Below are 23,862 nucleotides of genomic sequence, written 5' to 3' on the forward strand. Positions count from 1 at the left end.
TCTGTAATGATTTGTCCTAGAATTAAGAACCCCGTAATCACCGCAGGGCTTCATGATATCGTCCTTTTTCCAGATAAGTTTGATCCTGGAGGGCCCACGGACTGTCCCATGATCGCATGACCCCTGCTTAGAGCAGTTCATCAGTAACGTTCTTCGCGATCTGCAGATCCACTGGACACAGGCTGAGAGGTTTGTGACGGCCGGGTGGGTTTTCTGTCATAACGACGCATTGTACCGTCTTTAACCCTAGAACGGTCGGTCGAAAAATAATTTCAAGAATGATCGGGCTGGGTCTGTGGGATAATTGGAAAACATACTTCTTTCTAGTACTAAATGTAAGAAAACTGGAAATACAAGTATTTTTGATTGAAATACGAATATAAATGAGAATAACTTATAAAAATAAGAAGCAAAAATTTTGGATTTTCATTATATAAATAGAAATTGTGAATGTAATAAATAGTTTGTGAATATCGGCCTCCAAAATCCCCATTTTTCAAAACAGTCGCCACTATCCAAGCATAACCACACCTTTCAAACTTTGCAAAAGTATTTAGTTTTGATTTCGTTGATTCTACGTCTACATGGATACTCTGAAAATCACATTCAAGTGCCTGGCAGAGGGTTCATATAACCACCTTCACAATTCTCTATTATTCCAATTATTCCAACCTCGTATAGCGCGAGGAAAGAATGAGCACCTATATCTTTCCGTACGAGTTCTGATTTCGCTTATTTTATTGTGGTGATCGTTCCTCCCTGTGTAGGTCGGTGTCAAAAAAATATTTTTCGCATTCGGAGGAGAAATTTAGTGATGGGAATTTCGTGAGAAGATTCCGTCGCAACGAGAAACGCCTTTCTTTTAATGATTTCCAGCCCAAATCCTGTGTCATTTCTGTGACACTCTCTCCGATATTTCGCGATAATACGAAAGGTGCTGCCTTTCTTTGAACTTTTTCGATGTACTCCGTCAGTCCTATCTGGTAAGGATTCCACATCGTGCAGCAGTATTCTAAAAGAGGACGGACAAGCGTAGTGTAGGCTGTCTCCTTAGTATGTCTGTTACATTTTCTAAGTGTCCTGCCAATAAAACGCAGTCTTTGGTTAGCCTTCCCCACAACATTTTCTATGTGTTCCTTCCAATTTAAGTTGTTCTTAATTGTAATACCTAGGTATTTAGTTGAATTTACGGCTTTTAGATTAGACTGATTTATCGTGTAACCGAAGTTTGAGTTTCTTTTAGCACTCATGTGCATGACCTCACACTTTTCGTTATTTAAGGTCAACTGCCACTTTTCGCACCATTCAGATATCTTTTCTAAATAGTTATGCAGTTTGTTTTGATCTTCTGATGACTTTATTAGTCGATAAATGACAGCGTCATCTGCAAACAACCGAAGACGGCTGCTTAGATTGTCTCCAAAATCGTTTGTATAGATAATGAACAGCAAAGGGCCTGTAACAATACCTTGCGGAACGCCAGAAATCACTTCTGTTTTACTCGATGACTTTCCGTCAATTACTACGAACTGTGACCTCTCTGACAGCAAATCACGAATCCAGTCATAACTGAGACGATATTCCATAAGCACGCAATTTCACTACGAGCCGCATAGTGTGGTACAGTGTCAAAAGCCTTCCGGAAATCCAGCAATACGGAATCGAATTGATTGTTGTTGTTGTTGTGGTCTTCAATCCTGAGACTGGTTTCATGCAGCTCTCCATGCTACTCTATCCTGTGCAAGCTTCTTCATCTCCCAGTACCTACTGCAACCTACATCCTTCTGAATCTACTTGGTGTATTAATCTCTTGGTCTTCCTCTACGATTTTTACCCTCCACGCTGCCCTCCAATACTAAATTGGTGATCCCTTGATGCCTCAGATCATGTCCTACCAACCGATCCCTTCTTCTAGTCACGTTGTGCCACAAACTTCTCTTCTCCCCAATCCTATTCAACACCTCCTCATTAGTTATGTGATCTACCCATCTAATCTTCAGCATTCTCCTGTAGCACCACATTTCGAAAGCTTCTATTCTGTTCTTGTCTAAACTATTTATCGTCCATGTTTCACTTCCATACGTGGCTACACTCCATACAAATACTTTCAGAAACGACTTCCTGACACTTAAATCTATACTCGGTGTTAACAAATTTCTCTTCTTCAGAAACGCTTTCTTTCCCATTGCCAGTCTATATTTTATATCCTCTCTACTTCGACCATCATCAGTTATTTTACTCCCCAAATAGCAAAACTCCTTTACTACTTTAAGTGTCTTATTTCCTAATCTAATACCCTCAACATCACCAGACTTAATTCGACTACATTCCATTATCCTCGTTTTGCTTTTGTTGATGTTCATCTTATATCCTCCCTTCAAGACACTATCCATTCCGTTCAACTGCTCTTCCAAGTCCTTTGCTGTCTCTGTCGAATTGATAACCCTTGTCAATAGCACTCAACACTTCATGTGAATAAAGAGCTAGTTGTGTTTCACAGGAACGATGTTGTGTAAACCAATGTTGACTGTGTGTCAATAGACCGTTTTCTTCGAGGTAATTCATAATGTTCGAACTCAATATATGTTGTAAAATCCTGCTGCATATCGACGTTAGCGATATGTGCCTGTAATGTAGTGGATTACTCCTACTACCTTTCTTTAATATTGGTGTGATTCTTAGCATCTCCCCCTTTTCCCTGGTTGTGGATCTTGAACTACTCTTTGTTCTTGGGTGCTCGGGAATTTACAGGTAAGCATGAGAATTTCGCGCTTTAGGTTCGGCTGGGTTTCACGCATTGTCGAATATGGTGTTATGAGAGACTTGCCTTGGGTTCTGAGGTACTCTCTTCCAACTCAAACCTTATCTCTGCCTGTTCGCCCAGATGGCAGAGGATGTTCGCATTTTTTTATGATTCCGGATCACTAGGAAATACTTTCAGCCGTGGCAAACCACACTGTTGGGCGGTCTTTGTAGAGTGGTGGTAGTCTGTGATAATTAACACTCGAAGGTGAAGCTTATGGGACCCACGTATGGGATATCAGTGTAGGTGACGATGTCGCAGTCGGTTGTTCATAACGTGCCCCTGGTGGCGCGGTAGTTTAAACCTATGTACCACTAATTGAAGGGCTTCTGAGTCGTGCGCCCCGGTCAGCATTCGTTTCGTGGGATAGGGTGCTTGCTGGCCGGTAAAACCGATGCGCAGCTGGTTGCGGCGAAGCGGAATGCGGCTGCTCTTACGTAGAATGCAACGCGGTCGGCATGGAACCAGCACTTGCACCGTGTTGTGGTAGACACTGACACGTTAAGTACTTTGTGGGGCCAAGGTCCGGTTTCAGCTGTGGCGGAAATGTTGCGTAGTGTAGCCTGTTCGTCTGTAATCACAGCTGGTAGCGTTCAAAGACACCCACGTTATTGCAGACAACAGGTTTCTACATTGGGACTTTGACTGTTTTCTTTATATTTTTTATTGTGAGAGTAACTGTTGGGCTGTCTCATCTTGGAAAACACTGACAAATAGCGTTGAACTTCTTTGACATCCCTTTGAGTGTATCATTAGTAAGGTTTCTTTCATTTCAACAAACAAACAACAGCGTTCCTGTGTCAAAACTTTAAACCTTCCTCTATACAGTGACATAGCCGATGTGTTCCTGTCATCTATAGTTTGTAACAAAAAAGTGAAATCTTCCTCAATACCTGCGGATACTCGCTTTGTATCTCTTGCTGATGCTGGAAATTTCTTCATTATTTTTATACTTCATTACGAAAACTTTTCGAGTAATTACAAATCATTTATTACTTTTCTCTTGAGCATACTGCGCAGTCTGCTGCTGTGTTCATGAAACCTTCCTTGGACACGTTATGTGGAAGTTCTGCTTGTCCAATTGGCGTACTTTAATGAGCTCTTCATATTATAAAACAATTTACGAAAATTCGTATATGTGACCACATTTATCTGAACGGACATGTTGTAATGAGTCTGCACGAACTCTTGCTGTTGGTAAAGTACGGTTGCGCCGCAAGATGGTTGACAAAGAACTGTTTCCAAGACGTAAAGATTGTATCTGCAGGAAGAGGTTCTGGGCGGCCTTGTCCTGGTCTTCAAATACAGGGTGATTCAAAAAGAATACCACAACTTTCGGAATTTAAAACTCTCCAACGACAAAAGGCAGAGCTAAGCACTATCTGTCGGCGAATTAAGGGAGCTATAAAGTTTCATTTAGTTGTACATTTTTTCGCTTGAGGCGCTGTTGACTAGGCGTCAGCGTCAGCTGATGCTAAGATGGCGACCGCTCAACAGAAAGCTTTTTGTGTTATTGAGTACGGCAGAAGTCAATCGACGACAGTTGTTCAGCGTGCATTTCGAACGAAGTATGGTGTTAAACCTCCTGATAGGTGGTGTATTAAACGTTGGTATAAACAGTTTACAGAGAATGGGTGTTTGTGCAAAGGGAAAAGTTCTGGACGGCCGAGAACGAGTCATGAAAATGTAGCACGCATCCAGCAAGCAGTAACTGGACTACAGTATCTGGAGATGTTAGAGAATTGGCTGTTCCCTCAGCTCGAACAAGAAGCACAACAATTCATATTTCAGCAGGATGGAGCGCCACCACATTGGCACTTATCTGTCTGTAACTACCTGAACGTCAACTACCCGAAGCGATGGATCGGCCGCCAGGCAGCCCGTGACAGAGCACTTCATCACTGGCCTCCAAGAAGCCCTGATCTTACCCCCTGCGATTTTTTCTTATGGGGGTATGTTAAGGATATGGTGTTTCGGCCACCTCTCCCAGCCACCATTGATGATTTGAAACGAGAAATAACAGCAGCTATCCAAACTCTTACGCCTGATATGCTACAGAGAGTGTGGAACGAGTTGGAGTATCGGGTTGATATTGCTCGAGTGTCTGGATGGGGCCTTATTGAACATCTCTGAACTTGTTTTTGAGTGAAAAAAAACCTTTTTAAATACTCTTTGTAATGATGTATAACAGAAGGTTATATTATGTTTCTTTCATTAAATACACATTTTTAAAGTTGTGGTATTCTTTTTGAATCACCCTGTATATGCTACTGGGTGATAAGGAAACAACCTTCGTGCGAGTCAAGAACCTTCAGTGACTTATCGCCTTCTAACTTTCTGATGTCTCGATACGCCGCGAGTTCTGCCTCGTCTTTCTCGCTCGTCCCGGAATGAGCATTTGTACTGTAAACAAACCACTCATGAAACTGTAGTACTTGAAAGCTGCTTCCTCAAAACTCTAGTCGTGTTACACAACACGTAAATCGAGAGTCCTGTTGCCAACCTCCATTTCATGGAGTAATTCCAAGCGCCTGCAACTTTCTTCCTATCATATGTAGGCTCATTCTCTAATTACTTTGACTTCTCTATAATATGGCAAGTAGCAACGAGTGGTACATTTTGTGGAGAAACATACACAGAGCAAAAGTATTCGGCTCTCAATACTCGCCATGAGAGAGTGTCCTCCCTGCGCCTTCGTGACGGCTTCACCTCCGTTGAGGACGCTGTCAATGAGGTGTCTGAATGACTAGAGGAGTTGTAGCCTATTCTCGCTCGAGAGCCGTTGGGCGTTGGAGGCTGGAGCGAATTCAACGTTCTAACTCATGCTGAGGGTCTTCCATTCGGTTCAGATAGGGACTCCGGACGGACCAAACAATTTAGAAACGTTATTGTGCACGTGTCATTGCCTCACAGATATTGCAATATGACAGGGTGCATTGTCATCATGATATAACCATAGTCTCCGAATTGTTCTTCTACTGTGCGCAGTACATCACACTGAAAACTACGTTCATATCCTTCCACAGTTAACCGTTTCTTAAGCGCAATAGGGGAACCACACCCTAACAAAGAAACACACCGTCACACCGTAATACTGTACTTCATTGCTAGCACTGCACATGATAACAGGTAACGTTCTCCAGCTATCCGCCAAACCCAGCCCTTCAGTAGGGTTACCGCAAGGTATAACGTGATACACCACTTAAAAGCACTCTTTTCCATTCATCCACCTACCAGTGGTGTCGCTCTTTACACCACCTCATGTGTTGCTTAGCTTGACTACAAAAATGTGGGTCTAACGAGGAGCTGCATTGTACCCCATCCTTCTTAACTCCCTACGCATAGTTATTGTTTTAACTGGACTGCTAGTATCGCTTTGGAAGTCAAGGGTGACTCCTTAAGCTCATTTCATGCGATTTTTCACAAACACCCTACACAATGTTGAAGGTCTCTGTCTGTCAGTATATGAGATCTACCTGGTCTTAGTATAGCGTTTCCGTCTCACAGAAACATCCCTAATAGTCGACTTGGGCAGCTTTATAAGGTTTGAAACGTACCCGATCAACCTGTTACTCAGGTGACATCCAGTAACTAGCCCACGTTCGAAGTCACGCATCTCTCCTAATCGTCCCATTCTGATGTTACTGCTTCTCTGCTGATAACACTATACTCCCGATCTTCTTTTGTATTGGCGGGTCCGCTTTTCATGACATCTAGTGGTCGGTTCCATATTACATGTGGACTTTCGAATTGTTTTGATCTGACAGTATACGAGTAGATCCACAATTTCTGCCGAGACAGGCTGTTTAAGTGGTCGTAGTTTCTTTGATACCATACATTACAGAGAATCTGAGCTGTTCTAAACTGCCTGTAAGACACTTATTCCATTACAGAGCTATAGAGGCATCTTACTCTTAAGAGAGGAAGCTCGGTAACGTTTTACAGTACACTGTCACTATAGACCTAGTATCGGGGGACACGGTGGAAAAACAAATAAGTGATGCCAACTCTTGGCAAGACGTAGCATTATGTTCCCATAACGTACGAGTAGCCTTGACTTCTACGTCCCTGATCAGTACCAATGTACGGTGGGCATGTCATTTTGATTTTTGTAAGTTATCATTGTGCACGTCATAGACAGAGCAAGTTGCGTTACCGTTAACTAGTCTTTGGTCTCGTTGTGGTACCGCCTTTCCCTCTGTGCTGTGTGATATCTGCTTAGCTGAAGTGTGGCAGATGATGGGCGTATTCGGTAGTGCTGTGTTGACTTGATTGTATCTATTAGATGAAAAAAGATTTACTGTAAAGGACAGCAAGGGTAAATGTGATGTATATATTGGAAGGCGTAAAGAATATAAATTTTGAGTAATGTTATTATTTTTGAAGAGAAGAAGTTTGAGGTAAGAATGCAGCACTGCACAGCTACATATGATTGTCAGCTGATTAACGTGCTCAGAGCTGCGAAAGACACCACCCCACTTCCCTGAACCGTGTATTATTATATCAACTGATTAACCTGTTTGAATTTTATAGAAATTCTATGTTAACATTGTACCCTATTTAAACGATTGTTCACTTTCTAAAGCATAATACTGTTCGGACAAATGCTGCGTGTGAAGATTACGCGAAGTTTTACTCTGTCTTTTTGAATACATGCTTCATTCTAAAATCATTATCTTGGTATATCATTTTATAGAAAAAGCTACTTCCCCCATCCCATTGTTTAAAGAAGGTTTATAATTACACGTTACCACATTGCACCGTATGGTGTGCCACAGTTTGTATTTTGTTTGGAAATATTGTGTAAAAAATAGAAAACTAGCTTAGACGCTTCTTGCCTGCTGTTGCTGTTGTGCTTTCGATAAATTTGCAACAATGTTGTCAAGCCACGAGGTAAGTGGAAATATTGATAAGAGCAAGGTAAAAGTTTTACTTCAGTAGTGCATTTAATATGAAAACAAGTTGTATTCACATCAGTCACAGTGCTATTCAAATTAGGTTCTGTTTGTCAAATGTTAGCGTATAAATTTAAGTTGGATAACAGTTTGTGGGTACATAGTTTCGGTAGTACGTAGATTTTTTATAGATCGGGAGGTAAATTTGGGCTAAATTTTACACAGAAATATATAATAGGGTGCTTACACCAGCAGTTCCGGTTTGTTACGCACCCCATCACAGGAATGAAAGAGAGCACGTCAACAGAGTCTGCGGCGTCGGGCAAAGTAAATGTCCGCAGCCATACCCAGTGGATGACACCTTCCTTGTCAAAAACGTGAAGACCGGTGTGAGCGTCTGGCAGACTTGAGGCAGACCGCGTCTTCCGAGTCTACAGGAGCGTAACGTAAGTGCCTCAGCGCTCCGGATACGGAGTCATGGACTGCCGTCGAAGCAGTGACCCCCATCACATACAGATAAATAAATAACAAAAACATGAGCCTAACACCTAATGCCTAGTAGTATTTCATTATTTTTTCACCGTTTTTTTACCATGACTTATAACATTTTTTATTAGTCTAACACCTGTCTGTAATTAGACAGTTCCTTACCTTTTTCAGTTTCATTCTTGTCTCTTTCGCTAGATGCCTTTCTTTTTTACTATTTTTTCATTTTTGAATAATTAAATATTTTAGCGTCATGTGGTGTTGTGTTTCGGTGATGATTTATAAAAAGAAACCATTTTATTAATGAACTTTGGATGTTAATTACAACTGTGGAACACAGCCATTAGTAGCTTCAAGGACACAGGTCATATGCAGAAGAGCTGCTAATAAATAAATAAACAATAAAATAGTAAACAATCAAAATGTAGATGTCAATGTAACAATCGTGTCACATCCTTGAATATTCTATGACAGATTCGTTGTTCCACAGGAATCCCACTCCAGCGCCAGACCCTGTGATCTGGGAGCCGTACGACAACTCGACTCGCAGTTACATGCTGATGCAAGCCAACTTCACACTTATACACGACAAGGACGCAGAGCGCATGGACTTCTGGAACGAGAACATCGCGCTGCTGCCATACACCGATGACTTAAGAGGGCAGAAGATCGAGTTTTGAGCTGTGTCTGTTTTAACAAGAGCAAAACTTCACTGGTGAAACAAAGTTACAAAACTAATTGAAATGAGAATAGTATTGTGTAATCGTCACCAAGTGCATGACTTTTCACTTGCTGCAGAAGGTAAACGTAACAGTGACGTCTTGTGTCCAATTTTGCACCAACACAATTACATGGCTAAGCGTACGTAGGACGCTGCTCATGAGTTCATTCTCTCAGTTTGAAACCTTAATAGTTTCCTTAGAAACATTGAGCTTAACGTGTCTCCAAAGTTTTATGCTAGGATTATATTCATGAGGAAACGTCGTTTTTCATTTTTGTTCTGCGTGGTTTTTTTAAGGAATTTCCGCCATGTACTGTTAATTGTAAGTTGCACTGTTAACTGTTCATTGCGCGACAACTGGTCTGTAAGAGCAGAAATATGTTTTTTCGACGATGGCACGTCACAGACAGGTCAGACAAATCTTAACATATCAACATGCACTTGAGAATGGCTCCAAATGCCGAAATCACGATTTTGTGAAGTAAATAAACAATTAACACTCAAACGGCGCAAATTTCTTTCAAAAAATTCTATACGACTGTGGTCCCCCCACGAAGGAAAGGCCAGTGATTATTGTTTTTAAGTATCGTCTCTGAGTCATGTCGTAGTATGCGTCTCGCGTTTTAGCATTGTGTCGCCTCCAGCATCGTCTATGTACAACATGACACCAACGTAAAGTTGCCGATATCAATGCATCCACTCAGCCGCAACAGTAATGAAGTACGCGGTCACTTTATTCTAGTGGAATTATTCGATCAACTGTATTGAGATACTAGATAATGATAGAGGGGATCTACGAGCTCACCACGAGAAATGTCAGCAGTCTGTGACGTCATGTCAGCTTATAACGACTGCGTATTTTTAACATAACTGACGGTAACTGATGCACTTTTTATGACGCGGCAAATATGCCTTTCAATCTGTTGGTAAAGTGCACTCTGATTATCTACCAGTTTACAGTAGATTTCCATGTTTTCAAGTCCACGTAAGGTGACCGTACATTACTAAAAATTAAATAAAACAAGTTCTAATCACTTTATCTTGACATTCATCACCAAACTTCATGAAAAAAATTGGAACACAGTAATTGCAGTTGCTTTGCTCATCCACGGCTTACTTTTACAAGGATGCTGAACATATCATGGGGCCACAGTTTCAGAATACAAAAAGAACGTAATTCATCTATAAAGTAATTCACAAACGGTAGTAACATTTTAATTGTCATCTCGGAAAACTAAATTTACGTAACTCGGTGCAAAAAGGAGTTGTGGTGCACAACACAAATGTCCTGTTTTCTAAATTGGACAGTGCTGTACTGACAAGCAACTACAATTGACACTCTACTGCACAAATGCTGAATAGGTTACTCAGTATAAGGTCATCAGCTTGTGAATTCAGTCACCAACTGATGACACTTTATTAAGTGCCCTACTCAGCATGTGTGCTGTACTGTTCCCGTTACATAATATGGTTGCATACTTTCTGCACGACTTGTTGCCTCATCTCTAACATGTAACTGTGTTACTGAATAGAAGGAAAGGTGCGACAGCTATTTTCACTTGGTTTGTTGACGGGCATATAAGTGAATAGTTGTCGCTCATGTTTCCAGTTGTATTTTTATAACTTTTGATGAATTTCTACTCAAGATAAGCCGTTAATTGTTAATCCAACACCCTTAGATGACATGCGATCTTAAGATACAAGCCATTCGCTATATGTCAGTTATATACTACATTTCAATGAGTCAGTTATTATGTTCCATAGAAGCTGCTACCCTGAAATGTGTTTTGGGAGCGGAAGGGAATGGGGAGGACGGGATAGTGTCCCGTTCTGCCCAGTCGTTTTTTGATGTAAGTATATACTGTAAGGTGTCCGCGTTTTTCGGGCCTTATAGAAGCTTCATACGTACGATACAGAATAAAATCCCCAGAAAATAAATCTATATTGTTTACAGGAAGTAATTATGGCAATCTCATGTACCGAATAACGAAACAATGGCATTGGGAAACCCCAATTAACATTAACAAAAGAAGGCCCAGCTGCAGGGCAGAAAGAAATAAGGCGAGAACAATATAATACCTCTTAGAATAAACACAGCCGAGACTGTGGGTAAATGGTGATACTACATTAACGAGGCTTGGAAGGAAAACAGAAAGAGTCGGAAGCGTTATGGATACAGGGAATCGAAAAGAATAGGGAAGAACAGGTGGATCATAGTAAGGCCAATGATAGGGCAAATATTTCGCCTAGACCGAAAAACGAACCAAACAATAAAGTATCTGAACAGTCTGATAAATCAGAGTCAGGGGTATATAATTGTGGCACATATGAGGACATGGTATGGCAATATTACCAAGAATATGTGATCACCAAGCCAGATACAGGAAACTGCATCGCAATAAATAACGACATAGCTAAAAATGTGAATTTGCAACCTTCAGTGGCAGATAAAAAAGATGAAAACGAATTGTTGAATCAAGGTGTGAGTACAAACACACCTAATGCATAATATAACGAATCCCCAGAATCTAAACGTGAGGTACTATCACATTTAAAAAATAGTTGTCATGGTTTAAAGTCCAAATAAAATACGATCACTTGTATGTGTGATGAGGACATAAAGTTAAAAGAGAGAGAGCAAGGTGTCAAAATGATGTTTTAAATCTAGATTGGCTAAGGTAGAAGCTGATCTAAAAGCAGCAAGAATACAGTTGCATAATTTGCAAAAGGGAAATACTTCTCCCCAAACTTTCGAACAAACACAAATACATCGATTAAACTACGAAGTAATTGAGGATGTATTAATGGAAGCAGTCAAAGACAAGAGTGCTTCGGAGATAAGTCCGATACTGCGAGTAACAGTATAGGGTATTGGTGTTAACGCAATTATAGATAGTGGAACTGAGTTAACAACAATATCAGAGCAGTTATTTAATAGTGACAGTAATGACTATGAAGTATACGAAAAGAATGAAGAACCTAAAGTGATAAAAGTGAAACATAAATGGAAAGAAAAGAAATTGGTTGACATTCTGCAGCACTATTTGCTGAAGAATGGCGTGCTGGTCTACAGGCAGATTGTAAAATAATTTTACACTAATTATAAGGCATGTAGCCATGAGAATAAAAATCAATAGATTGTGGATAATATATAACAAAGACAGATTTGTTACAGGTTGCAGCAGAAATCAAGATGCAGACAGGCCAAGTTACAAAAACAAGTGATCATTCAAAATTTAGGTCTCATAATGCTTATCAATTAAATTGGTAAACTAGGTCAGAAAAGATTAATAAAAGGAAACTAATAACATGGCAAACTAACAAACAAATCCACATACCACCAATTCATACTCATACATGAAGTGAAGGAACCGTAAAACCAAAATAATGTAAAGACATATAAATGATAAATTTATGTAAAGTAACTAAGAAAATCTTATTTAAAATCCAACTTTTAAATATTTTTTGTGTTATTAATGTACATGTTCATTTATGCAAATATTGATCTAAAAGTCTATATAATTACTCGATGTAAGCTCATATTGTTGCATTACCTATGTAATGAAGTGATGTAAACTGTATTGTAAAATTCATGTAAAGAAAATTGTAAGTAGTGGTCAAGATGTGAAGAAGATGCAGAGCCACGTCATTACTAATGTCTGGGTAAGGAAGGAGCACCCAAGCTGATGTTAAAAACGCAAAAACGCTGAGTAAACGATTGCACAACATGGCGTCAGCAACAAACCAACTACTGAAGAAAAGAATTCACTGTCTCACGCCTTACATGAAGGTGGATAACGAAGCTGGTGGATGTTAAAGAATGTGCCTCACCCCATTTGCCGAAAGGGTCAGAGAAAGACAGCAATTAGGACACCTGTGATGCACATGTGTAAGGAAGGCAAGCAAACGTCATTAGCGACAACAATAGCGACAGGAAACAAGCTAAGCTCACATTATCATCACGACCACCTGGGAAAAACAAACACCGAGTATTTCTCTTAATTACCTAATGGACAAGTCTATATCTGAAGGCCGATTTATCGCTTCTGTGATCTATTCAAACTTCATATCTCACAACAGACATAACTGGCAATCCTTTCAAATAATTTACTGAACAACAAATCCTATCTCTATGCCCAAGAAGCGCAAGTTCCAAAGAAGAGAATATGAAGATACACCAAGAAACGAAGAGGAGAGAGGTTCTCAATATGAAGGCGTAAGACAGAATAGAAGATTCTTTTTTTCCCAATCCTTACCTTAAAACCAGTATATGTCGCAAATCAACTACAAGTAATATTCAACAAACCTTAACAATTAATTTATTCAACAAATAAAGGTGATCAAACCCTCTAGCAGAGCGCATATTGGGACTTCATACATCATCCTGCAACTGTTGTTGAGGAGTTACATTCAACACTCTCGATGGCAACTACACGAAAAAGGGACGAGGACACCTAACTCATTACCTCATGACAGTACCTTGAACGAATTGACCATGTAATAGCACTCGTAATCAACAACTCAGAAATGTCAGCAGCAGAGTCTACAACTGACTATAATATCAGTGACCACTAATCAATAGTAGCATCAAGAACAAACCCAGCCCAAAATTAAGTGAAAGTGTTATGAAAAAAGTGATGCATGTTGCAAAGTCATGGTAATATACGAAAAGGAGAGAAAAAGACACTCATTCAAAGAAAAGAATTAAAATACCAGTAAATAAATTGGACCTGTACCACTGCGCATCTGTATTTTGGAATTCACTGTATTTTTGTAATTCTACTGTAAATGTATTTGAAAAAGTACCCTATATTTATGGTATGTATTCTGTATGTAAAGTTCCTTTATTTAATCTAAATCATCATGTTTTTATAATTTTGTATTTCATATGTACAGTCTGTTCATTTAATCTAAACATAGCAAAAAATATTAGTGTATTAGAGAGATAGAAAACATGTTTTTGCGAAGACAAATAAGATGAAAAATGTAAAGTTGCCACTATGGAAAATTATTAATTATTTAAATATGATAAAAATGTAATTGAAGTTACAAGTATATGTGTTGAGACTATAGATAACATAAACAAAACGCTTCATTAACTGCATCTTCCATAATCAACATCATGAGTGTTTGATAACTGTGGCATTCCTGGAATTATTATTAACAAAACACAATATGTAGTGTGGGTGGAACATTTTGACTTAATTTAACTATAGGAGGAAGGAAATACTGTAGGACTGAATTCAATAGAACTGTTATAAAAGATTGTCAAGCAAAACAGTAACCACCTAGAAAAAATATCGTGTAAAGCCAGATTTTAAATTAAAATTTCAGGATATTAAGACAAGATCATCTAGAATAAGATAGAACAGTAGCTGGACAATGAAAAATTAACTGAGTTTATAATTCTGCACTGCAATGACCAATGCCTCAATCTTGCATATAGCAGCACAAAATCAAGTCGGAAGGGACGGCATGTGTAAAGTGTTCGGATTTTTCGGACCTTACATAATCTTCATACATACGATACAGAATAAAAATCCCCAGAAAATAACTCTATACTGTCAACAGGAAGAAACTATGGCAATCTCATGTACCGAATAACGAAACAATGGCATTGGCAAACCCCAATTAACATTAACAAAAGAGGGCCCAGCTGCAGCTCAGATAGAAATAAGGCGAGTGCAATATAATACCTTTTAGAATAAACACAGCCGAGACTGTGGGTAAATGGTGATACTACATTAACGAGGCTAGTAGCGACCTGGGAAAGAAAAATAAGAATTCACTTATAACAAGGAAGCAGTTGGCCGAAGCCATACTGTGTCACGTAGTAGAATCGTGCTCGGGAGAGTAACGGCATATAAAAGCATTTTGAGAATTAAATTAACACACAGAGAGCTCTCATTTCGCTGTGGGCCACACACATGCATGTGGTAAAATTAGCGAAGACGTTGAGACTCAAACTTGACGTTTGCGAGTGAGGGTGGTACGCTTCACGTATCTTGGTGACAAACGTAAAGTGGTAGTTCATATTCCTGCGGGAATTTTTGTGGGCTGAGATTTGTGCACGTCGCTTCATCACACAGCGAGTGTGGAATTGCCATTAATTTCGAATAGCGAAAATTTAACGTTCTACAGAACGCAGGAAAGTTAAGACTGATTGAATTCAGTCAAGGCCACAGTAGGGAATTAACGTTTTAGACCCAGCATGGAGACAATGCTGCTGCAGTTCCCGATTCGTAATGTACCAACACGCGTTAGGCGAGATTAAATGTTGAGTCGAGATTTTGTTTACTCCAACCTGTGTATGCTATGAATATAGAAATTCAAGAGTTGATTACTAACATACCCTCCATTGAGTACATGAGACTTTAGATTTGTTCAAGAGATAAAGTTCATTTTCCATCAACTTAGCCCATTGCTGAGCTACGACAACGTAGATGTAAATATCACTGATAAAGGTTTAATTGTTTCATTTGTCATAATACTTTCATATATAGAGATAACGTATTAATAATCACATATTCAATATTCAGAAGAAGAGAAAGTGTTAACATCGAGTATAGATTGAAGTGTCAGGAAGTCGTTTCGGAAAGTATTTGTATAGAGTGTAGCCACGTATGGAAGTGAAACATGGACGATAAATAGTTTAGACAAGAAGAGAATAGAAGCTTTCAAAATGTGGTGCTACAGAAGAATGCTGAAGATTAGAGGGGTAGATCACATAACTAATGAGGTGGTACTGAATAGAATTGGGGAGAAGAGGAGTTTGTGGCACAACTTTACTAGAAGAAGGGATAGGTTGGTAGAGCATATTCTGAGGCATCAAGCGATCACCAATTTAGTATTGGAGGGCAGTGTGGAGGGTAAAAATCGTAGAGGGAGACCAAGAGATGAGCACACTAAGCAGATTCAGAAGGATGTAGGTTTCAGTAGGTACTGGGAGATGAAGAAGCTTGCACAGGATTGAGTAGCATGGAGAGCTGCATCAAACCAGTCTCTGGAGTGAATACCACAACAACATTCAGTATCTAAATGTTAATTATTTTTTTGGGAGTTGAAAGTAATTAAACCCTCTTGTTGTTTATGACTTGAACCTTGAAAGCTTTGATAAATTAAAATGTAGAATGAAAAAGGGAGAAGTTGCGTTACATTTTAGGATACAACCCATTCTTGTCGTGTCACAGTGGCGTTTTAATTAATTCTGAGACAAGCCCAAAATTTATATCTATGTGGAATGCTTGTTTACCCCCCTGGGTTTGAGACAGTTAAGATACATTATCCATTGACGTGTAGCATACGTTATCCACTTGCATAAAGACCATAACATACGTCGCCCGCTTACAGTATCAGCTATATAGCTTTTCCCTTGCCTTTCCAGATGGAGGGAACTTCTTCTACAAACATTGATAGACAGCAATGGGGTATTAAATCAACGGAAAAGACAGTCTCAGCTGTTTCATCTTCTGAAATGGGAGTTTTAAAAGCGTCCAAGGAGCTTAACTTACTTTCGTAAATCTAGGAATAATCCTAACTACAGATTTGACAAATCAGAAAGAAAATTTAAAAAACGTGTCCACTGCAGAAAAAGAAAGTGATCTATTAGTGTACCTATACTCAGTCAAGAGCAGACAATTTAATCCAACGCTGAAACATTTGCGTGTCACATCATTCGTCTATCAAGTAACAGACTAAAAATCCATACCTCATAGGATTTATTACAAGTTATTCTATTCTTATGTGTCTATTTGCAAGCCTGTGACGTGATTTAATAACGTAATAGCAACAATAACTTGGTATTAAGCACTAAAAGTAATTGCAAGTTTTCAAAATGGCTTTTCAATATTTTCCTATTCTTCATGATTTTTTGACGATTTCATGTTACTTAGTCTAAATGTTTCACTAAACCACATATGATAATCTGATGGTGACTTCAACGTTTATGCACAAAGATTGCTGCATCCCATTCTGAATGAGAAACATGCAAGCATTTATCTGAAAAGACGTAAAACAAATAACACAGTTTCATGTGATTTTCAAGAAGGTGATTTTTACAGCATTTTAAGTGTTTTCCCGTGTGCCTGTCGTTTGACAAAGATTGTTAAATATTAATTTTCGCGTTCCGCCCGTAGTTCCTCTTTAAACTGAAGTCCTCGTGGCACAGCACCGTAGCACTCCGCCTGGGCAGCCAAATCAGAACGGAGCAGCCAGGGCCGGTCTGAGGACATTTTTCCACACAAGCCACTTGCCATTGGGCTGTTGCAGTTATTTCCGGTCAATCTAGATCAGTTGTTCCCATCTTGGGAGTAATTAACTTTGAGGTGTGAAATGTAATTTTCTGACGGGTAAAAACAAAGGGATTAAAGTGTGTTTCCGTCACCAAACAAAGTTATTTTTGAAAGACCATTACTATTATTACTTTGTAACTTTAATACTGATTATTTGATTTATAAAAAATAACTTTTTCCAGTTAGTAACATTAACACGTGACTCAATGTGGTGGAGGCTTTGGCTTGTGAAACAGGTGTATGCACAACATCTCCCTCAAATGATCCACCTGCTACATAAATCCTTTGTAAATGTATCTATGACAAAGTTGAGACCTATCCAACGCATATGCTTAAACATCGCACGAAAATGCCTTTTCCGATTTGCAGGTAGTTCCTGCAATACCAGAAATTGCTTCATTATCCGCTTTGAAATAATAAATGAACTAACTGATAGCACAATAATAATAATAATAATAATAATAATGTTACTTGCGTTCGTAAGATACAAAGCATTTGTCTTCTGTAGTCTTCTAATTTCTGCCACTTCAGAAGAAAAGATTAAAACAATCAAGTGATTTACAAAGTATAGCACATACGTTTCAACTTTGTTGATGTTAAACTGGGTCTAGGATATGGATGAAGCAAATGTCCAGGGACATGACAACTGCAGAAGAAGCATATTTTGTAACAAGTGTGTAACCTCAAAATGGACTCTAAGCTTTATTTTCTGAGGAGGAGTTGTAAGTAACATTCGAGATGCCCTGGGAATCGTGTCATCAGTCTGTGAAAGAAAACGTTGTTAGAAATAAGTAGCATGACTAGCGTATTATTTCGTTGTTTAATAAAATGCCTACAAAATAAATATCATTTACCTTGCATCATTTTACAAATGGGCTTTAAAAGAAAGTTCTTTTTCGTACAAAAGTTCAGTTAGGCCTTTATCTTGATGATGATGGCAGGGGGTTGAGGGGGGGGTGGGGAGGAATTAGCTAAATCTAATCGCACTCAGGGGTAATGATCTCAGAAAGGTTGGAAACAACTGATCTAGATTGCTTATTAGCCAAAAATGGTTCAAATGGCTCTGAGCACTATGGGACTTAACATCTTAGGTCATTAGTCCCCTAGAACTTAGAACTACTTGAACCTAACTAACCTAAAGACATCACACACATCCATGCCCGAAGCAGGATTCGAACCTGCGACCGTAGCGGTCGCGCGGTTCCAGACTGAAGCGCCTAGAACCTCTCGGCCACCAGCGGCCGGCGCTTATTAGCCGCCCAATCATCTTGGAAGAGTTCTTGATGTATCTCTGTGACATACTGGCCATGGTTTTTGTTTCATTGTTTTTAATTGACTGACCAGTGGTAATTGCTTGGAGAATGGAGTATGCCACTGATGTTCTACAATGCGATCCTGCACAGTGCGTGTCGTTCGCCCTATGTAAGATTTGCCGTCGTCATATGGAATTCTGTAAACAACTGCGTTGCGCAACTCTATGTCGTCTCTAACAGACTCTAAAAGCGCTGATATTTTGGAAGGAGGTCGAATGATTGCTTTAACTTCATGTCTTCTTAATATTCTGCTTGTTTTAGCTGAAACATTTCCAGCGCATGGTAGAGAAGCAGTCGTTTTGAAGACTTAATTGTCTTAATTGTTCTGTCGTTTATACGTCTGTAGCTCCCTGCAGTTGGTGAGATGAACATCCGTTGTTCAGGAACAAAGTTTGTAGGTGTTTCAGTTCCGGTTGTAGGCTATAGGCATCTTAGATGGTATGGGCTCGTTGGATTAAGGTCTTTAGGAGGTCCATCATTTTTGCAGGATGGTGGCAACTATTAGGTTCCAAATAAAGTTGTGGCTTTTCGAAATACTGAATACCCAAAGTGCCATTGCTCTTACATCGTATCAAGACGTTTAAAAACGGGGGAGCTTATTGTATTTCTCGTCAGTATTCACCTGAAGATGGCCAGAAGACACTGCACCGAAATGTCGTACCAGCACGTTAGAGACATCCGGCAGTTCTCCCGAAATTTTGTAGAATAACAAATGTGTGTGAAACGGTAAAGTACAAAAAAGAAGAATGTAAAACGTAAGATAACAATTTAAAACATTAAATAATTGTAAGTAATGAATGTTTAGACATTTTAATTTGGTATGTTAGAAATACACTGACAGCACATTGTGTACAGCTTTTTTTTTAAAAAAAAAAATATTTCAGTAACATTGTTATTGACAGTGATTTAAGTGGCTTGAAAGCTTCTTTAATTTATCTTGCAACTTAAGTTCTCATTTTTCAAAATTAATTAATGGTCGTGGGGTCATCATCATCAGTTATCTGCTATATTAGCAGGTCCTTTGCCTCTCCATTTTCTGCGATCCATTGCTTCCTTCTTAAGGCTGCTGTATGTTGTACCGTCCATCATGTCATCCAGTATCTAGAATCTCTTCCTTCCTCGCTTCCTTTTCCCTTCTACATAACCTTCTAAAACTGTTTTGATCAGTCCATTATTCCTTCTTAATATATGCCCAATCCAGTTTCTTTTACTTCTCTTTATTACATCTAGTAACTGTCTATTCTCTCCCACTCTTCTCAATACCTCTTCATTTTTTACTCTGTCCATCCAACTCATTCTTACCATCCTCCGCCACGTCCAGATCTCAAAAGCCTCCGGCCTTTCTCTGTCTTTCCTCCTCATAGTCCATGTTTCAGCGCCATAGAAGAACACTCCACACATGACATTTTACGAGTCTCTTCCTGAGTTCTCTGTCCAGACCGCTGCAGAAAATTCTCCTTTTCTTATAAAACGCCTCTTTTGCCATTGCTATCCTTGTTTTAATTTCTGTGGTGCACTTCCAGTCGGTGTCTATCCTGCTTCCAAGCTAGTTAAAATTTTGCACCTGTTCTAGTATTTCTCCATTCAGCATTATTTTTATTTACTTATTTCCTCCTAGTGCCAATACTTTTCTTTTATTTGTGTTAATTTTCATTCAATATGTTTTTCCCTTAGTTTCAATGGTGTTCACTAAATCGTGTAATTCTTTTTCCCCTGTGGCTAGAAGGACCATGTCATCAGCAAACCTCAAACACCCTACTCTTCTTCCTCCAATTTCTACGCCTTTGTCATCTAATGAGCATTGATCAATCATATTTTCCAAGTATAAGTTGAAAAAGAGAAGGTGATAGACAGCATCCTTGTCTTACTCCTTTTCCTAGTCCGATCCAGTTTGTACTTTCTCCTCTAACTTTAATTGAAACTTTTTGATTAAGATATAATGAGTTTACAAGTCTTCTGGTTTTCCAGTCCACTCTCTTTTCTCTCATTATTGTCGCCAGCTTGTCCCAAACCACATTGTCAAGTGCCTTTTCTAGATCGATGAAGCACATATATAGGTCTCTTCCTTTTTCAATAAACCTTTCTCCCAAGATTCGTAGGAGCGCTATTGTATATCTGGTGCCAGTATTCCGTCTAAAGCCAAACTGCTCCTCACCAATATTCTCCTCCATTACTTTTTCAAGTCCTTCATTAATTATTCTTAACATCACTTTGGCTGCAAGCGAAATGAGGCTGATTGTCCTCGCTGCATTTCTTGGTTCCTCGTTTTTTCGGTAATGGAATCATTACTCTTGTCAGAAAGTCCTCAGGCCATTCACCACTGTCATATATTTTATTACATAATCTCAATATTTCTCTTATTCCACCTTGGTTCAAGCATTTTAATATTTCTTCCGGTATCGTATCTATACCTACCGCTTTGCCATTTTTCATTGCAGCTATGGCAGACTTTACATTATGATGGTTGGTCCTTCCTCGTCATCACTTGCACTGTTGTGTGATCAAGTTCTAGAGTTTCTGGTTTGCTATTTGTGTTATATAGCTCTTTTAGATATTCTTCCTATCTCTGGAGGACATCGTCACGATCTTTGTACACCACCTCTTCGTCTTTCCTTAAAATTTCCGTAGTAACACTTCCTGCTCTGTTTTGTTCGCATGTCATAGTTTTTACTCTGTTGTATAGTAGGTCGTATCTTCCCTTCCCGTCCAGTTCTTCACTTTCATCACATTCCTCTTTTAGCCATTTTTTCCTAGCCTGCTCTGTTTCTCTTCGCAGTTCATTATTTAACCTTCGGTATGACTTTCTTGCATCTTCAGTGCTCTTGTTTTTCAGTTTTCTTCTCTCCTCCATCTTGGAAATCATTTCTTGTGTGACCCATGGTTTTTTTGACCTTTTCCCTTTTACATATCCTATATTTTGCTGTCCTGATTTAATGATTCCTTCTTTCAGCATATTCCAGTACTCATTGGCATTATTAGGTGGTTCTTTGTCTCGTAATGTGTTGAGAAACTCCCGAGACAGCATTTCTGTAATTTGTTCTTTGTTGGATCTTATCTTCTCTAGGTCCCACTTCTTCACCATGGTCGCCTTCTTCATTTTTTTCATTCTTAGTTCTACTTCTGCCATAAGTAAGTTGTGGTCACTATTAATATCTGCACCTGGTAATGTGTGCACCTTCTTGATTCCATTCCTGTATCTTTCTTCTACCAGTATAAAATCGAGTTGGTTTCTGTATTTATCCCCTGGTGATTTCCAAGTGTAGTGCCTCCTCTTGTGGTTCTTGAACCATGTGTTTGCCGCTATCAGCTGCCTTTCCCTGCAGAAGTCAATTAGCCATTCACCTCTATCATTTCTCTTTCCAAGACCATGACTGCCTACTATGTTTTCCTCTTTCCCTTTTCCCACAATGGCGTTCCAGTCTCCCATTACTATTTTGCAGCATTTTTTATTTTCGTCCATTATCCTCTCTATTACATTATACGTTTCCTCTACAATTTGTTTATCATGTTCTGAAGTTGGCATATACACCTGGACAATTAGTAAATCTTTTTGTGCTCCTTTCAGCCTTACACCAATAACCCGGTCATTTGCATAGTCTACATATTCCACACATTTAGCCAATTCCTTTGTCATAATCATTCCTACTCCATTCATTCCTTTTACTTCTCCTCCTGAGTAGTACAACACATATTCATCTGACTGCAACTCTCCATGTCCATTCCATCTTACCTCAGCAACTCCTACGAGGTCGATATGATTCTTTTCCGAAAAATTTCAAATTATTACAAAAGGTGGTTATACAGTTTTCAAGGAGATTAATTACATATCAACTTTCATATGAAAAACCTTTTTCGGATATCATTGTTTCGAAGATATTCACCCCGAACCTAATAGGTCAAATTACCTTTTGGGGTGTGTTTTACCTCTTAAAAATTAAACTGGGCACAACAAAAAAATATGTATTGCATTATTTTGCCTCATATGCTTACCGGCCAGGTTTCATCAGTATCATTTATTTACACATGAGAATGTTCCCTTATGAGTGCCATGTCAGGAGAATACCGGATTGGGGACAGTGCAGAGTAAATGTTCGATAACGCAAATAATCAGCATGTATGACTGTGTCCTGCTCAGAATGTTTCGGCTATTGTCGTGGACAAAAACAACCTGACGGACAATTTCCCTCGAAGCTTCATTTTGACAGCCTCCTATAACTTCGTCAGGAGCTTTCGGTAATATTCTCGAGTGGTGGTTTGCCCCTAAAGAGCATAACCAGTCAGCATCAAGGAAAAACATTCATCACCACCTTGCTCGATGAGGGTTGGGTCTACGACTTTTTCATCGTCGGTGATCCATATGCTTGTCTTCCTTCATCTCGGGGTCACAGGGATAAGTCAGTGGAAATACGACAGTATGAATTAGTTATGAATCGAGACGACGGTTCCAAGTTAACGTACGTGCTATGAAACGTATGCGCTATGTCAACTAGGACGCCATGCACGTGCCGGCGGGATTTTAAATAGGGAAGACGGCCAGAAGACACAGAGCTGAAATACAGTACAAGCAGTCTGTAAGCTGGGAAAGTTTTAAATTTCACATGTATTTTGTTAATTGAAGATATTTAGTAACTCACTATTATGTACAAAATCATTTTGATAATCATAATTTGTAAAGAAATTCTTAAAATATAACATTTTTGTATACCATGCACATAAAATGAGCGAAATTTCTTCATATAATATACACGACAGAGAACACAATATGAAACAAAATTCAGCAGGATTTCAAATTGTCGCAGGTGCTCCTCTAAATATCCTGATTTGTATCAGTCATATTTCAGTACATTGGTAAGGCTTGGCGGTGAGTAATGATTATGTACGAGTGACTGAAGCTTGATTACACTGTTTCGCAAGTGGAGAATGGCACCACAACCATTCAACAGGACTATATCTGAAAACATTCTCACAAATTCCTTCCAACATAGAAAGCTGTATACGGACCGTGGCTGTAGCTGTGCCGGCGACCCCTTTGGGAACACCAGATGAACAATTTGATGTCCTCGGGTACGATGCTCAGAACGGTTTTTTCACACTTTCATAGTTTTAAAATAAACGAATAATGAGTTTGTACCGAGGATTCGAGAATCTCTTTTTGAAACCCCAAATGTCCTTGTGACAGCATGGCAACCTGGTAACCAAACATCTGACCATGTCAAAAGATATTTGAAATATGTTTTCTTCCCCAGTGAGGGAGGAAAAACTGTATTATTGTTAGATTCTTGGGATGGGCAACGTGGAAGATCCGTTTGAGGAAAAGGAACTTGTTCATCTGCTAATCCCAAAAGACTCGACA

General features: G+C 39.2%; 1 protein-coding gene across 2 annotated transcripts in view; it reads left to right on the forward strand.

Annotated features, from left to right (window-relative positions):
• Positions 1–23,862, forward strand: part of LOC126251800 (juvenile hormone esterase-like) — a 362,809-nt gene that overhangs the window by 107,710 nt on the left and 231,237 nt on the right. Inside the window, exon 10 of one of the 2 annotated variants that reach the window (XM_049952437.1) lies at positions 8,675–9,415. The exons of the other annotated variant lie outside the window; for it this stretch is intronic. Coding sequence (XP_049808394.1) covers positions 8,675–8,864 — 190 coding nt within the window. The 3' untranslated portion in view covers positions 8,865–9,415. Of the gene's footprint in view, positions 1–8,674; positions 9,416–23,862 lie in introns of those variants that run through there. 2 annotated transcript variants of the gene reach the window in all.

This window comes from Schistocerca nitens, chromosome 4 (genome assembly GCF_023898315.1).
Source record: "Schistocerca nitens isolate TAMUIC-IGC-003100 chromosome 4, iqSchNite1.1, whole genome shotgun sequence".
NCBI classification, from domain to species: Eukaryota; Metazoa; Arthropoda; class Insecta; order Orthoptera; family Acrididae; genus Schistocerca; species Schistocerca nitens.